Source organism: Cupressus sempervirens, chromosome 9, assembly GCF_028749045.1.
Source record: "Cupressus sempervirens isolate cs-2001-9-10 chromosome 9, ASM2874904v1, whole genome shotgun sequence".
Classification (NCBI taxonomy): Eukaryota; Viridiplantae; Streptophyta; class Pinopsida; order Cupressales; family Cupressaceae; genus Cupressus; species Cupressus sempervirens.
The window spans coordinates 724976495-724989195 of NC_143126.1; the positions used below are offsets into that span (position 1 = coordinate 724976495).

General features: G+C 36.7%; 2 protein-coding genes across 3 annotated transcripts in view; both read right to left on the bottom strand.

The window, feature by feature from the left end:
• Positions 1-663: 663 nt before the first annotated feature.
• LOC149540765 (putative serine/threonine-protein kinase PBL7) overlaps positions 664-12701 on the bottom strand; it is a 41850-nt gene continuing 29812 nt past the window's right edge. Inside the window, exons 5-7 of one of the 2 annotated variants that reach the window (XR_016356441.1) lie at positions 2372-2763; positions 1297-2231; positions 664-1178 (exon numbers count right to left, since the gene is read on the bottom strand). Coding sequence is in view for 1 of the 2 variants with exons in the window: in XM_089801857.1 (XP_089657983.1) it covers positions 1581-2231; positions 2372-2763 (1043 nt within the window). In the remaining variant the exon portion in view is untranslated. Of the gene's footprint in view, positions 2232-2371; positions 2764-12701 lie in introns of both variants that reach the window. The other variant, XM_089801857.1, reaches the window with a different exon arrangement.
• Positions 5519-7657, bottom strand: LOC149540766 (uncharacterized). The gene is made up of 2 exons (XM_089801856.1): positions 6512-7657; positions 5519-6371 (listed from the first exon to the last, which is right to left on the bottom strand). Exons 1-2 carry the CDS (start codon positions 7649-7651, stop codon positions 5652-5654), a joined length of 1860 nt encoding a protein of 619 aa, XP_089657982.1. The 5' UTR covers positions 7652-7657; the 3' UTR covers positions 5519-5651.

Sequence of the window (12701 nt, forward strand, 5' to 3'; positions counted from 1 at the left end):
TAACTCTCTCCACCAAAGCGAAGAAATATTTAACTTCAATTTCATCTGCTGGTGGATTTAATGTGCGCTTAATTTCTCAAATGTCAAAAAACTCTGGAGCTTCATTGTCATCAGTTCATGGACATTTTCTCTTTTTCCATTCCACTTGTAGATGTCAGCCTCTCTACTGTAGGTCTTTTAATATTGGATGTAATCTGAACAATGAGAAATTTGGGTTGGAAGTTGCTGAGGTGGCTAAAACCTCGGCATACTATTCTGTGATAGAAGTTGTCTTTCCAGCGTCCGACAAAATCGAGAAATCATAACATTCCGGTGGCAAACCTGTGAGGAATAAGCCTATCGGCTTAATAACAGGACCTTTCACCTGCCCATGTATCATTCATAACCTCTCTTGTAAAGGGTAGCTTAATGTGCCTTCTTTTAATTTTGGGAAGTTCATTCAGAATTTCTAATTTGTAACAGTCCTATAGCATGGCCTTTTCTGGTGCTCTCATTTATCCTCTGCTTCTAGGGTGAATATCTTCTAATGTAACCACTTTTTTTGATGTCATGTTTACTGAAAATGGGCAAGCAAGCACTCTATTCCTTTTTGACTGATCAAACAGAAAATGATGAACTAAAGATAGGAACATGGGACTAAATACAAGGTAAAAATCTTACATGTGAATAATAATGGGATGTTATATGCTATAGATTCTTAACCATACAAAATAATTTTACACTGCTGTCTACAAGTCAGAAAAGCAACTCATTGTAACATTCGTTCCACCTGGCTGGAACCTAAGAGAAACCCACTTACATACAGGAAAAATACCTGAATATCACAGAATAAATACATTGAATGACACTTTGTTCTTGAAATTCTAAATGACACAGGAACCGTTCAAGAATGTAAATTACAAAATCCACACTTCATGACACGGACTTGGCATTTTCCTTCCTTTCCCACATTTTAACTGTCTGAAAGACATGAAATATAATATCTCAATGACTGTCTGGCATATAGTTGTTCAACTACCTCCTTAGAAAAAAATTGATTGTCAGACATCACCATTCCATTGCTTGTGTTCCCTATTTCAGGGTGACATGCCTTGTTTATGTACAAATCCTATCGGGCCATTGTCCACCATCTTAGAAAGGACAAGATGCACTATCCTATTTCATGAATGAAGATGGACCTGCAGCCCAAAAGAACTATTTAAATTTTGTTTATTTAAATACATCAAAAGCTTCTTCATTGGCATTAAAAAAAATCTTAGATGTGATTAAATTATCCTCTTTTGCATTTGCACATACTGCATGATTTCCTCAGGCTCAAAACAATCGAGGCAACACTGATGCATCCACCAAACTTCAAAATGGGTATGCACGAATTCATGGTTCCTGTCAGCTGACAAGTATGACTCGGGCTCTTCTGGAAGAACCAAAGCAAGTACATTCTAAGTAGACGTGCAAAATTTCTATCCTCTACCACCACCAAAACTCCCACCTTGTTGATTTGCTCGTTTTCCTCCGTCCAATTTTCTCCATATAGCTTAGCATAGCACAGAAAAGTACATTCTAATAAATGCAGAAGTTTACTATCCTATACCACCATCAAAGTTCCCACCTTGTTGATTTGCTCTCATTTTCTCCCTCCAATTTTCTCCCCATTTCTTAGCCTCAGCAACAGCACGCTCCCGCTCACAACCACGGTTTGATACGAAGTTCTTATGGCCTTCTCTAACTCTTCCAGCATAGCTAGGGCTATCTCGCTGACCTTCCCATTTCTCAAAATCATCTAAACTTCTTCTCCCAGATCCTTTTTCCTGACCTGTGGAAACATCACTCCCAGCAATTGAATGTTGTCTAGTAATGCTTTTCTGGGGCAGCTCTGGGGAATTCGGAGATGGTGATTGAAAACCAGTTTGTCTGCTGCCTCGATCCTTATGCAAGACTTCATCCTGGCAATCTGTAGCATCACTCAATCTTTTATCTTTCTTCTCTCTGGGTGTTCCTGGAGCAAATCTATTACTCTGACCAGGCTGCAGACTAGGGTCATATGTTTGAGAAGCCAGGTAAGCAAGTGCAGTTACAACATCACCAATAAGAGGGCGAGTAGCAGCTTGTTCCTGAAGACACATTGCTGCAACAGCAAGAGCTTGATACAATCCACGCATTGGATAACGACCTTGTAATAAAGGATCTGCCATCTGGGGAAATTTTCTGCGGTCTTTGAATAGAGGCCGTGCCTGCACTTGGTCACAAATGATGGAAAAATTTAAAAAATATTGGTAATCATGAGAATTGTAGGGTATTACTTCCAGAAATTACTAAAAGACATACCAAGTAACACACAGAATAATCATCTAAATAATGTGGAGAAATTTACCCAAGCTACAAGATTATGCTCTCCAGCAGCTCGACATTTATCAATGGCCTTTCTTCCTGTAATCAACTCTAACAAAACCACGCCATAACTGTAGACATCAGATTTTAAAGTTAACTGGCCTGTCATAGCGTACTCTGGAGCACAATAGCCATATGTCCCCATTACTCTTGTAGAGACGTGTGTTTTATCACCAACTGGTCCAAGTTTAGCCAAACCAAAGTCTGATAATTTTGGATTAAAATTGTCATCTAACAAAATATTTGAAGATTTAAAATCACGATAGATGACAGGGGGGTTCGCCTTATCATGCAAGTACTCCAGTCCTCGAGCAGCACCAGCTGCAATCTTCATTCTTGTGTTCCAATCCAGTGGCTCCTTATCAGGTGGAAGATCTGGAAAGGGATGTGTGAAACAGAGAAATAATAAATAAATAAAAACCAAAAATATAAAATTATAGTTTAAAATGACCAAATCAACAAGCAGCCATCGACACCTATATACAATAATGGATGAAACTTGCCTTTTATGTAACACAATTCAACCATACATTTGCATCAGACTAGACAAGATGTACAATTTTAAATTCTTGCTAAGAAGCTAAAGATGATATTAGAGACAAGTGATCATAACAAAGCTTAGGACAAGTTTACCAATGTGTGCTGACAATAAAAGTTAGCCAAGCTTAGTGGCTTTCAGGTCCCAACCGACACACCCTAGGGCAATCCCCAGTTCATCTAGGATGTACCTCAAACTTGGACTGTATTCCCCAAAAAATATCACACCCAGCCAATGCAGAACCTCATCCCTGTCAGCTCAGCACCAAAAGTTTAACCATTGTATAAACAATGAGTACTTCAAAATAAGTCAAAACTAGATCTAGCATCACCCGAAATGCAAACTGAATCAATCTTTTTGACTTAATGCTTTCAACTTGTCTCTCATCCCCATGATTTTACTACATGAGATTTTCAAATGATATATTTCCACAAAGAGGGACTTTTTCTGTCAGCATGCAAGTTGAAGGGGTACCACGTTGAATGTGGGAGTGCACAATCTAATGCATGGAAACATCAGACACAGTTTTTCGATGTTATAAAAAAAAGTCACCCCAGTGTACTTCAATACCCCATGTCTTGTGTGCCCACACCAGGTATCCCATTATCCATTCTCAAAACCTTGTCCACCTCAAACCCCAGTAACCCCAGATTGCATTAATGTCTATCCTATGTACTTCCTAGCCAAATATATGTATATATGTTTAGACAGTTAATTTAATAGCAACACTATATGAGGCATAAATGTACGATGTCAACCTTCCATAACAGAATGCTGCATCAGATATTCCAAAGCAATTTATCAAACTTTTGAAGTACAAACTTTCTCTTGATTACTGTCTGGAATTTGGACAACTACTTTGATAACAATTTTGCACAAGCACTTAAGAAGTTAGCGCCACAACTTTGACTGCCTCTTATGAAGCTTCATCATAGACACAGACTCCAAATGCCACAATCAGCTTAACTAAAAAATAAAAAATGTAGATAGAAACAAGACATGACATCAAATGGTACATGAATCTAGTGGCATACTATATTCAAAACCAAATACATTCAATCCTTAAGCATTGTCACAATTGTAGATTGTTGTAAATTTTCAGAGGACCACCTAACTTTAGAGATCAAAGAATTCCCCTTGCAGCCTCGAAAATTAACTCTAACATTCTTAAGACCACACACTCACAAAACCACTGTCTTTACGAGCTATTTGCTGCAAGTTTGACAAAATGAAGGATCTTGACAGTTCAATAAAAGAACTTAAAATTCAAAAATTTAATTCGAAGGATAGAACTTATCTTAATTTAGAGCCAAGTTTGTGGATGATGTGTAAAACTGCTGTATAGTTTATTACTTCTAATCCAGAAAATTTATGGGTCGGATGCATTTTAGTGAAAAGCTCTGATGCAGTGAATATCTTGCTAGGAAATTAACTTTCTTCTGTTTAGCCATCACACACTCCTTGCACATCATGTTCGAGGGTTTCACAAATTTTGGTCTGAATTAGCATTACTCACATTCACAATGTTATCAAAATTTATGACAAAATCTTCTATGCCATAACCAATTGTCATCAATTTTAGCAACCAGGCAACTTATCTCACAGTAGGATTCAACAAAAAAACATTACCACTGGTTCGTGTACCTGTACCAATCAGTTTGTCATTCTTGTCCTTGATTGTGCATGTCTTCTCAGTGAATTGCAGATGGTGTCCATTAAAATTAAGCTGTCCAACACTCAATAAGTTATATTTCAATCCATCAACAAAATATACATCCTCACTGTTAGTCTTACCATCAAGTGTAATAGATCCTTTCTCTTAATAGGGCATGGAGCATTATTACCAACTCTAACTACACCACCATCATCACCCACTATCTATTATCTAAGTAGCCGAATCGGGTACGGGAACGGGTACGGGTACGTGGGTATGAAATGTTGGTACGGCAGAATTTTTTTTAGGTGTTGGGTACAGGTACGGGTACGTCCACATATATATACAAAAAATCTATATATATATAGATAAAATATATGTATGTGTGCTGCTAGAAAACATACCAATATCAAAAACAAATTAAATTTAGAATTTAAATACCAACACATATGCTAGCAGCTAAACAAAACCATTATAAATTTCAGACTTTGAAACATAAGTACTAATTAGCATAAGTAATTAATCTGAAATTCAGTTTTCGATATCAAAAAAGATCGAGCTAGTGTCATGAAATATAGTTATTGTTTGCAATAGAAATAATACTAGAAATCAGTATCACTGATCAGCTCACTAATCAGAACCATATGGGTCATCATCAATAGAAAGATTGTCATCAACATTGACATTAGATGATTGAATCCCACTGGTATTTGCACTAAAAATATGCTGGCTGCTTAAATCCTCCATTGGTAAAGCTGATGCACCAATAGGAAGATCAAAGTCAGTAGACTCCGGTTCTACATCCCATAATTTTGCTGCCCCTTCCTTGTACTCATCAGATTTGTGAGTAAGAAGGCGCAAGTTTGAATGCACATAGACTAAATCCTCAACTTTGCTTGATGCCAACCGATTGCGCTTCACTAAATGGATGAAGGAGTATGTACTCCAATTTCGTTCAGCTGAAGATGAACTAGCAACCTAATGAAGCAAAGGAAGATCTCATTGGAGTCTCTAAAATTTAAGTAAATCAAATGAGTTTGTTAATTTCAAAATGACAACCAGATTTAGAGTTTATAGTATATACAAACTTACCTGTGATAGAACTTTGATTGCTAGAATTTGGAGGTTTGGCGATTTGTGGCCATTGAGGTACCACCAAGAGTGAGCATCCTTCCTATACTTGTCACGAATAGCAGCAAGAGTATGACCAGTGGATGATACAAAATCAGCAAATTCACTTGTAACTGCATCCTCCATTTCAATATCAGGGAAGAGTTTAGAAATAGCTTTCCTAGCCCCTTCACCTACTTCTGCATCACGATATGGTGGCACCCTTATTGGCAAAGCAAGAATCTCTTCACTATAATATTTGGGACTCAATGAGAAGGCAAGAAGATGGAGTGGGGTGGTCATTTTGTTCCATCGCTCAACACATATTAATTGCACCTCCTTGAAGAAGGTTTCTTCAGGGTCTTGCTCTTTTGCATTTATGACAGATCTCATATTCTCAATCATTGAGTCTATTCCATCATAAACCTCCCCCAAGCATGGCTTATCCATGTCAGTAAAGCGTATCATACCTAGGATGGGCTCTGTGAAACTAAGAAGGTATTTTGCACGACTCCACCAAGTTTCATCCAAAATCCTTCTCCTAATATCAATTGCCCTCTCATTATTGGATTGCCTCCATGTGTTCCATTGGTGGCTGATCACCATACTAGAAAGTGCCTCTTGAACCTTCACAAGCCGTCTCAAGACAATTGTATTTGATGCAAATCTAGTCTCAGCAACCTATTTGAAAATTAAAAAAACAAGTAATTAAAAATAAAGAATATGTACATATATAGTTTTGCTGAAATAAATAAGATAATAAGTTATAAACTTATAACTAACGTAAAACATAAAATTGTAGTATTTGAATTTTGGATTACCTTCAATAGCTCCAGGCGCGAGAATGATCTAAAAATGGCTTGGGAGAAGTGGTGGTTCGTTATGAACATTTGGATATCTTGAGCTTCATCATAAACTTGTTTGATCCAAGCTATTTTAGTACCCAACTTCTGTAGCATGAGGTTGAGTGAATGCACGGCACAAGGTGTCCAAAATATATGTGGGAATTGTTTCTCAACTAACATACCAGCTGCTCTACAGTTCTTTGCATTGTCTGTTACAACTTGGACAACATTTTGAGAGCCTACTTCATTAATGCATTCTATGAGAATGTTCGCAATGAATTGTGCATCCTTTACTTCACCCTCACAATCAACAGCTTTTAGAAACATTGCCCCTTTAGGGGACATTGCAATCACATTAATTAAGGGTCTGTTTTTTGCATCCTTCCACCCATCAGAAATAATGGACACCCCTGTTTCTTTCCATGAGGCTTTAATAGGAGCCAATGAAGTTTTTATATGCTTGACCTCCTTTGTCAATAAAGTGGTATGAACCTTCTCATAACCTGGGCCTGTGTACCCCTTTGGAGCTTCATTTATTTTTCTTATCATGTCTTGCCAATAGGGTGATCTGACAACATTGAATGATAAACCGTTTGCATAGAGGCACCTAGCAATCGCTTCATCAGCAATATCTCTATAATCATTACTAAATGCCATCTCCAATGGTCCTCTTGCTCTCTTCAGATTACTAGTCTCATCTTCATTTCTCGTCATAAATGGATGGCTTTCTACAACAATATCAGGAGCAGCACTAGGTGTATAGCTTTGAGATGATGAAGCACGTGACTTCCGTGAGCCCCTTCTTTTGGTCTTCAACAATGGATGCCCATACCTACTTTCAATTCTTGCATCCACTTCCTCTTGTTCCTTAATATATGCTGCTATTTTAGAAACCGGTATGGGTACCTTATTTTTTCCTGGACAAGCTTTGATTCCCTTTCCAGGAATCGCACACAAATGCCCTTTCACTCGGCTGTATGAACTTGTATACTGCACATCACATCCGGGACATATCCAAATACATGTCCCTCCACCAGGAACATGTTCTAATATGTTCACATGCCTCCATAATGGTGAAGCTGGGTCGACAGTAAATGCAGGAGTAGTGTCTGCCATGTTAAATTTGAATAACTACTAGCACCTTGCAATTCATACAAGAATAACTTTTAAAACAAATAATTTAATTTCAATAGTAAAATAATAAAATTTGAAATAAATAATATTTAATATACTTATTTAGCATTTAGTATTTACTAATAGTAATAGTCTAATAATATACTTTTATATATATATATATATATATATATATATATATATATATATATATATATATATGTTTATAAAAATATGATTATTTTAGTGTTTATAAACTTGTATATGATATACTATAAACTCTATCATATTTATAAACTCACTAAATGATATACTCTAAACTATATATAGTATATCCTTTTTAAATAAACTATATGATATACTATAAACTCAAGTTTATAAATTATAAACCTTATCATATTTCTAATGATAAATATATAATTTAATAAACATGTATTTTTGAACCCGAAAATGAAATAATAATTTTGAAACTATGGTAGTAAAAATTAAAACTATCCTTGAAAACGAATGAAACTGTGGCAGTAAAAATTTTAAAAAATCCATGGTCGAAAATGGAGTCGGAAAAACCAAATGAAGGTCGCCGACTTGCCTGGATAATGGTCGCGTCACATTGTTGAAGGTGGCAGTCTGCAAACACAGGTCGTGGTTGAAGATCGCAGACACAGGTCGAGGTCGAGGTCGCATTAATGGAGGTCGTCCGCGCAAATGCAGGAGAGTTGCAAACCCCAGACTCGACAAACACAAACGCATGTAGGAGAAAATAAAACGCGGCCGCGCGAAGTGAAAATAACCCAAAAAAAAGCTGCGCCACATTATGTTTACGAAGATATTTTAGGGTTTTACGCGCGGTCAAAGTCAAGGAGTCGACTTGGAGTCAACGTGGAATCACCGCGTCAGCACAAAATCGCTTTGAAACGAAACGAAATGAAAATCCGATTCCTGTTCGTGCCCACAATCGATTCCCCTCGATTTCTGATTCCGAATCGACTCGTACCCGGAAACGATGGGCTGGGGGGAGCGATTCGGCTACTTAGTCTATTATCCATTCAGATTTATTTTTCTCAATCTATGATACAAGTGTTTTTTCCTTCTAAACAGAAGACTCTTCTTTAATAGCAACAAAACCTATCTCATCTCCATTGTCACTATCTACGAAATTTATTTCTTTGAATTCTATTTCATTATCACTTGCATACAAACATTCCTTTGGTATCTTTGACTTGTAAGGCTTCCTAGGTGTAACTTTTTGTTCTCTCTTTGGACATTGATAAGAAAACTGACCAAATTCTTTGCAATGCCAACAAGCAAACGCTTTCTTACCTTTAGGTTCCCTCTTCACAATTAGTGAAACAAGCTCATAAATGTTCCTTTCTTCTTCCTGCAATTCTGCCCAATCTCTAGCATAATCACCACTAGTGATTGCACTTTTAGTTAGTACCCTTTTATCATTTTGCACACTAGCTTTGAAACCAGATTCAACTCTAGGCAATCTATCTTTTAGTCTACTAGATTCAAATGCTTGCAATTTTCCAATCAAAGTCTCTATTAAAGTCGGACACAAGTGGAATAACTTCTTCTATTGCAATCCTTAGTGTCTTAAGCAGGAGTTAAAGATCTCAGAATTTTGTAACATAACTCATCTTCTGATATTGTTCCTCCAGAGCCTTTTATACCTGTAAAAATCTCAGTAATCCTTTGAACATATGACCTAACAAATTCATCCTCTTGCATTTTGGCACTTTGAAGAAAAGATTTCAAATTCTGCAACCTAGCTTTCTTTGTATATGTATCACCTTCATAAAGTCTTTCTTATCTATCCCAATTTTTCAAAAGCAAGCTATAGACTCTTTACCTCAACAAATTCTGTTTCAGGAAGTGCAGAGATCAGTGCTTCTCTTGCATATATGTTACACATAAAGAGCTTCTTTTCTTCATCAGTACATGAGGGTAGATTCTTTTCTCCCTTCACTACAGTTATAGTCGTTGTGATTAACCAATAGTCAGTTCCCATGCAGCTCAAATGAGTTATCTTATCCTTCCAACTGTCATAGCTGTCTCCATCAAATTTCAAACTCTCATTTCTGAATGCCACGGATCTCCTCAAGCTCCTAGGCTTCTTTATCAAAGAGGACCTAATGCTTTGGGATACCAATTGTCAAAAAGTAAAGTCCACATACACAACTAAGAGGGTGGGGGGGGGGGGGGAGGGTTGTGAATCAATTGTAACCAAATTAAAATTATATCCAACTTCAATAACCAAAATAATGAAGCATAACAAGAGATAAACCATACAAAGTGACACAATGATTTGTTAACTAGGGAAACCCTTGATTACAAGAAAAACTCTGGTGGGGATGGCACCACAAGACAATGTACCAATATAAATGTTCCTTGTGAAAGGATGTGACCCTGTTAAGAGTCAAATACAATGCAATGAATACAACAGTCCTGATTAAAGGACAAATCCCTATTAGGAGACCTTGAAACCTTGTTAGAAGGTTCAAACCTTGTTAAAGGCTGAAAGGAAGACAACTGAACTCACTATCCAAATTGCTTTAGTCAACAATGAAGTGTAAATCTTCTAGATAACATATCCAATACTGAACTGACCAATATTGCAACTCAATTGCCAATACAGTTCCTTTGAAGTCCAATCTCATCAACCAACTCTATCTTCATTCTACTTTGATCAAACTCACATACTCTGACAACAATATCAATACAACTACACATTCTCACAAATGCATCCAAGGAAAACATCTCTCCTTTATACCCTATCCAAATAACTAATTAGGTATGTTTATTAGAGCTTTCCCAATATACAAATGATTACATAGGACCGCATTAAGACATACACGCCTTCTCGAGCATCATTACATTATTACAATAATGTTTCCACACACTACAATACAATTAACACTTTGTCCAATAAAGATCAACATGTTTCACTAGCACAATTAATTGCCAGTAAACATATTGCACACTTTGTTTTTGCGACCTTTTGAGAATGATCTCCAAGATATGTTATCCCAAACATAGCATCACGGACATGTCTTTAACCATGATCCAAGCTTGTTCACCTTAATTCAACCTCACTGATAAGTTACAACCAATCTACCAACAACTATTTCTGTCCATATTTCCTACACACTAGTCTGTTATCAGTCTTCACCAAATGATCTGTAACTTATCCAATTGACAAGTTACAACCAATCTACCAACAACTATTTCTGTCCATATTTCCTACACACTAGTCTGTTATCAGTCTTCACCAAATGATCTGTAACTTATCCAATACTCAACTGAAAACATAAGCAAACATAGATGTAGCATCTACACTCATCCTTGAACACGATCCTAAGCTCGCAAGCTTAACCTGTTTTGTGCCAACTTCGTTGATCAAATAAGCCTCTGTGATGTACAAAATCCTTGCCTGCCATGAACTCAAAAATATATGTTGACATCAATGACAAAACCTGTCATGAATTCAACACATAATCAGCATATCCAAGTGCCAACCAAATCTGTATTCCTAACAATCAACTTCTTCCTCCCTCTTTCCCGTTTAGTGTTAGGCTTACACCTTACCAAGTGAATATAATCATAGATTTGAAACCTACAATCATTGAATAAGCAATATATACAACTATATATTTAATTATTAGGGTTTAGATAAGATCACATCATTATCATGTATTATCGATAATATTATGCATGCATATTATAGATTGGAGGAAACATCATAGGTCAACCAGAAGTCATTTTTAAAGCAAGCCCAACGGTGGATGTCTACCAAAACACTCTTTGCTTGTACCCACTTTCGCTTGTCAATGTCTCATCCTCCCAAAGATATATGCCATCTTGCAATGTTGGTTGGAGGTTGAAGGGGGTTTCGCAATCCTATGTGAGAGCACTCTTGTCCCTAGGACCCACTTATGGACAACTCTAGAACGACCTCCTTACATGATCCTCTTTACGCACATATTATACCTCGGCCCTTCCTACGAGATTGGTTGCAAACAGTCAAGCAAATCATATATTCTATCATAAGCATTAATTTCATCAGCATTATCTATAATTCATAAGCACATATATATAAATATACCACAACTGCTTGTAAGAAGGAAAGATGCTGAAACAGGAGATCTGATATAATATCAGACTGTCGATCTGATGATAAATTCTCTTGGTGTAAATGCTGATCAACCTCTATGAATCGATCTTAAGTCATTTGTCCTCTTGTGCTTACTGCTTGATATAGAATTGTACTCACTAAAGAAATGGACTGCTGAATATATTTTATTGATTGGATGATGTGGCTTCTTCCATCACAGCCCTCTCCATTTGATATCTCATTACTCCTTTGAAGAGCGGCAACCCTTGAGAGGAGACATGCTTCTTGATTGTAAAATAATTATTGGTCCCTTCCTCCATGATTGCACACCCTCAGATTTATTAACTTATTATTATTTATTATTGCCTTGATAAATATTAGTCTTGATCATTGTTTTCTATGGCCTTGATTACTATTATTGTTGCCTTGATTGCTATGAGTCCTGATGGCTGATTTGCTTTGATATACAGATCACTGCCTTATAACCTGATCATTTCTTATTTGATGTTTATCACTTGTTATCCCCTTCGTTGGTGATAAAAGAATTCCCTCAATGCAGAGGCATGACACCCTTAAATAATGCATGTTCATTGGACATAGCAGAATGGATCGTGCCTAATGTGTTTGTAGGCGTTGATTTCATCAGAGCAGTAGATAGACATTATGATGAGCAAAAACAAAATTGTTAAGTCACAAGGAGATGGTACGATGATAGGTGAAACTAGGAATATATTTCGAGGCTTTTGGTTTGAATATAGCAGCGAACAAAGTTATAAACCTTGAATCTTTCAAGGAAAAGCATCAAATAAATAGGAATGCATACAAAGCCTTAAGGTCTAAGCCTCTGTACATTGACAGTTTTCAGGACTATTTCATTATGACCTACTTGTAAACACTGAATATGATTATGCTACTTCTATAGCAGACAACATGCACAAG